This window comes from Poecilia latipinna, unplaced genomic scaffold (assembly GCF_001443285.1).
Source record: "Poecilia latipinna isolate Pla-1442-1.1 unplaced genomic scaffold, P_latipinna-1.0 Scaffold4922, whole genome shotgun sequence".
NCBI lineage: Eukaryota > Metazoa > Chordata > Actinopteri > Cyprinodontiformes > Poeciliidae > Poecilia > Poecilia latipinna.
Genome location: NW_015117538.1, coordinates 11,871 through 16,986, shown reverse-complemented (window position 1 = coordinate 16,986; position 5,116 = coordinate 11,871). Strand labels below are relative to the sequence as shown.

At 40.7% G+C, this 5,116-nt stretch overlaps 1 protein-coding gene across 1 annotated transcript in view; it reads left to right on the top strand.

Annotated features, from left to right (window-relative positions):
- Nucleotides 1-5,116, top strand: part of LOC106943149 (pollen-specific leucine-rich repeat extensin-like protein 2) — a 21,182-nt gene that overhangs the window by 11,584 nt on the left and 4,482 nt on the right. The window contains exons 2-3 of the mRNA XM_015026495.1: nt 1,577-1,675; nt 4,015-4,219. Of these exons, the coding sequence (XP_014881981.1) occupies nt 1,577-1,675; nt 4,015-4,219 (304 nt within the window). The remainder of the gene's footprint in view (nt 1-1,576; nt 1,676-4,014; nt 4,220-5,116) is intronic.

Genomic DNA, 5,116 nt, shown 5'->3' with positions numbered 1-5,116 from the left:
AGAGATGCGACCCTAAGGCCACCAAAATGGATCCCCTCAACACCTCGGCTGCACCTGGAAATTTTGTCCATGAAAGTAATGATAATGTGCAGCCTTGGTGGAGTCCAACTCTCACGGGAAACGAGCCCGACTTACTGCCGACAATGTGGACTAGACTGTGGCACTGGTCATACAGGTACCTATAGCAACCTGTATCATAGGGCCTGGTACCCCATACTTCCGGAGAACCCCCCCACCCCCCACCCCAGGGCTCCCCGAGGGACATGGTCGAACGCCTTCTCCAAGTCCACAAAACACATGTAGACCAGTTGGGCGAACTCCCATGCACCCTCCAGGACCCTGCTGAGGGTGTAGAGCTGGTCCAGTGTTCCACGACCAGGACGAAAACCACTCTGCTCTTCTTGAATCCAAGGTTCGACTATCCGACGGACCTTTCCAGGACCCCTGAGAGTAATCCTCTAGGACTCACTTTTAAGGGAGGCTCATAAGCCTTAAGAGGCTTAAGAGTGTGACCCCTCTGTAGTTGGAGCACATTCTCTGTTCCCCTTTTTGAATATGGGGACTAACACCCTGGTATGCCAATCCGATGTCCATGCAATATTGCAGAGTCACATCAACCTACCCAACCCTACAACACATTAAGCTTTAAGAAACTCCGGACGAATCCAGTTCTCAAAAACATCCAAAAAGAAACACTCTGGCAGAATGAAAACAGGATTTCAAAGCAATTCCAATAAACTTTTAGCTGATAAATTGATCAGATGATGACCAACTGAAAGATGATGCATCTCTCAGGTCATGTGTCTCCTCTTTGCTGGATTTTTGTTCTGTCAAACATGGCTTTCAGTTATCATGTATTTTTTGAGTGTAGGCTTTATTTTTAGGTCAGACATTGGTTATCTGGTCCTTCACTTGTCAATATTATTTGTATGCTAACAGACTGAAATATACTATCATGGTCAGGTGCAAAAGGGAGGATTTATAAATTAGTGAAAAGCAGCCAAAGTTTGAAGACAAACTTTTAAAGACCTCCAGAAACAGATTTGTTTCTCAAAACTACTTAAGCACAATGGAAGAATCTCTGAAACAGGAATAAATTAGGTCCAGCTTAAAACTTTTGCACAGTACTATGTATAATACAATACATTATGAGGCTGTTCTAGGTTCTTAAAAGTACTAGTCATGGTTGGACAAAGCAAATTATTTAATTTAAAACATTTGACTTGCACTGTTCACATTTATGAAGTGTGTTATTATGCAGTATAAGTATAAATTAATTTCACTGTCAGATTATTGGAAATTGTATCACCACTCAAGCAGTATTTTTTATAAAAATAATACTTTTTAGTCAAAATGATAAATTATTGAACCAAAACAAGTTATTTCAAACCCCTAAAGCTTTTCTAAAATCTTTAGCTTCCAATGAGTAATAATGATTTATAGGTGAGCAGATTTGTATACAGATATGCATTGCACTCACTGTCTTGGAGAATCCTTTTGTCTTACAAATGATTAGAAGTTGACCTTTCTTCTTCAGTGACAATAAAAATTGTGTGTATATGTGTGTATGTGACAGGTTCCCGGACGGCAGAGCTGAGTCCTCTGGGCTCTCCCACTTTAGGACATCAGAGCAGCACCAGTGAGGACATCTGGGTGTTACGCAAACCAGTGGCAGGTAAACCCCAAAATCTGCCTGTAGGGAAAAATGAAAATTTCTTCAGTTTTGTTCTATATAACCTATAACACCATATAAAAGCTCAAAAGTCTATATAGTTTGCTTGCTAAAGAGCTGGGTTTTTTGCAATCTTTTAAAATTATATTGTTCATCAGTTCCCCAGTCTTACTCAAGCTGTTTTTTGCACTTCAGTTGCATTTTCTTTTTGTGTTTTCTCTCTTTAGCTGCTTTACCTGACTAGATTAGTCGAGTTTTTGCTTAGAAATTAGGAAACTTGACCAGGCCTTATTGTAAGGCCACACCTAGAACACCTGACTCTCTGTCAACAGTTCTCTCAGACAGAGTGGGTTCAAATTCCAGCATGCTATCACGAAAAGGCTGTGTGACGCAAAGGTCGCGTTAACAGAGTATTTTCTGTAATTTACCAGTTGTTTTTTTTAAACGGCGGGAAAATTTAAAGCCCGTCGGTCGGTTATTTTGACAGGTTATAATTAACACCCCTGACTGACTGATGCACACGAGCAGACATTATAGACTTTATGCAACAAGTTAATCCTAGAGGCAACTAAAATCAATCGATAAAATAATCCTTTCTGAATATCATCTCATGGTCTCTGAACTAAATGCGTCTTTCTGACCGGAGCTGACAGCGTGTTGAAGAGTTATGGACCGGACACTTTGGAGAGTCTGGTTAGGAAGCGCATTACAAGTCTTTGGTTGAAATGGCGCCTTGAATTCAAGTCTCCATTACAGACCAGAGAAAACTAGACAGTTTTCAATGTTGTTAGTCCATTTATAGTCTAAACAGAAGAGCCGGCAGTTTTGTCGGAAATAAATGACAGTGCAGAAGTTAATCAGACCGTAACATGCGCAGTACGCTGCACAACCAATGCGGGTTCTGCCGCTGCAAAGAATTAAACTTAACTCATTCAATAAAACAAGCCTTCTTTGTTTTCGTTACCCTCCCTCGCCCAGAAGGAGAGCGGCGTTCTGGAGGAGCACGGCAAACGTAACATCTTTCCGTTTCAGAGAAGCGAAACCACGCAAAAAGATCATCGTAAAGGCGCACATCCAGACCACGCATAGGGTAAAACTGCGCTAGTTCATCGGTCAACCCTAACCCTTACCTCTGGACTCTGTAACATCAGAACAGCTAAAGACAGACTTACAGTAAACCAGCACCCACCAGTTTTACCTCTTCTTCAACAAATCTGTTCCCAACAGACATTCATTAAAAAAGAAAGGAGTTCAATTGATCCAAACCGATCAATTGAACTCAGCGAGATTTCTCTGCAGATGTGACCAGGAGGAATTTGTGAGGCTGTGTGTTCAGACCACAGCAGGTGAAATGCTGGTAATTTAAGTGGAATCTTTAATTTCATTTATTATAAGAGCCACAGTCAGTGATTTTTGTCACTACGGAGAAAAAGTTAGATGCATTTATCTGCTTTATGTGTGATGGATCTGGATTCACGGTTCTACTAAGTGAAGATTAACCAAACAGCATAAAAATGCTAAATAGCCGATGTTAATATGATTATAATTTGACGGGTAAAAAAAGTACATGACCAATTTTTTAAAATGTTGTCGGTCAAGATGACGGAGAACAAAAAAGTCTAGCGCGACCTCTGGTGTGGCCATACCCAAATGTTTGACCCTCAACATGCAGTTTAAAGGGAATGCTACCAGTTACTGAGACAATGTATGTAAATTTCTGATTTTGAACTTTACTATTCTATTGCTTCATACCGCCTTTGTGACATAAAGCAATACATGAAGGCATGAAGAATAATTCGAAATAATTTTCATAATTCTAAGTGACTTACGTTTGGTCTGATTTAACTTAAGATAGTGAGAAAAAAATGTGTGTCTATTTGTTGTATGTAAACTTTTGATTTCAGCTGCATGTTCACATAATATACACACCCACTCCTCAAATGTCTCAGCAATGACTACAGATTAATATCATCTATTCTCAAGGTGTGCTATCCAAAACTTCTGTCTGTACTGTTGAAGATTAACTCACCTCATTATGACGGATGCTTGGTGTGGCTCTTTGAGGAGGGCCCTTTGAGTAAACTACCTGACTGATACAGCTAACAGTAATTTTACCACTAAGAGGCTCTCAGACAATTATAGTGCATTAAACTTTCAGCCTAAGATGGTCAGGCAGTTGGATCTGGACTTTCTACTGTAGCTCCAGATAATTGACTGGAAATTAGCAAAAAATCAGCTAAAGTCCAAAGGAAATCTTAAAAGACATGCAGTTAATCAAGACCACTTTCAAAAGATTGCAATGAAATTTGGCTTGCTGAAAGATATGAAGTTTCTTATTGAAGGAGGAGAGCGCAGTGGCAGTGTGTGCAGCTTGGGCAGCGTTCGCTCCTCCAGCAGCCTGCAAGGATCTGGAAACACCCATGTCCTGACAACGCCGGCCCCCAGTCCTCAGCCGGCCCCTACGCCAGGACTCAACACTCATGGCCTCAACGCTCCAGGGCTGCATGCTCAAGCTGAAGGGGTCAAGGTAAGAGGCCTCCTGAATGTGTTCACATACAGGTTTTTACCACATTTCTGCTTTTAAGTTTCACAGAACAACCAGCACGTTGTTTCCTGGAAACAGCAAAACAATTTCAGGAAACTAACACAAATGTGTTTACCATGTTAACCACAGCTAGACTTCCTGTCAGGTTGGTTTTCTGTTGGAGAGAGCTGCATTACCTTTTTTCAACAGTTAAACCTGGTGCATTTTTGGTTTGGGCCTCCACTTTTCTCTTTCACTTTTACTTTAACTTTGATTTTGTGGGTTGCATATGCATCACTCGCATATTAAAGCGACAAAAAGAAGCGACAATAAAAATATGTATGATTTTTTTCCCTTTGTGTAAAAGTTTTGGCACAATTATAAATTTTAATGAGATAAAGTTTAAATTAACTAAATAGAGTAGTGTCAGTTATTCTTTGAATATCAATTTGCAAGTATTGTCACCAATCCTTAGGCCTGGCTTTTAGATCGGGCATTCTAACTTCTGAATAAAATTTGACCCATTCCACTACAGCTTTGGCCAAATTTTTGGGGCTGTTGTCCTGCTGGAAGGCGAAATTTTATCCCCGTCTAAAGTTCTTGGAGTGTCTGGAAGGTTTTCTTCCTGTATTTGGCTCCAAAAATGTTCCCATCAACTCTGACTAGCCTCCCTATCCCGTCTGAAGAAAAGCTCCCCCCATTAGTGCAAAAAGTCTAATCTGAGTTGGACTCCTTATTTCACCCGTTTGCTTTGACTCCCACTTAGCTTGTGGCAAACTGCAAATTTGACTTTTTTGTCTTTCAACAATGGGTTTCTTCTTGACATGCATGCCAGTTTGTGGACTGTGCAACTGATAGCTGTCCTGTTGACAGATTCTTCCACCTGAGCAGTGGATCCGTGCAGCTCCTCTAGACTTAAG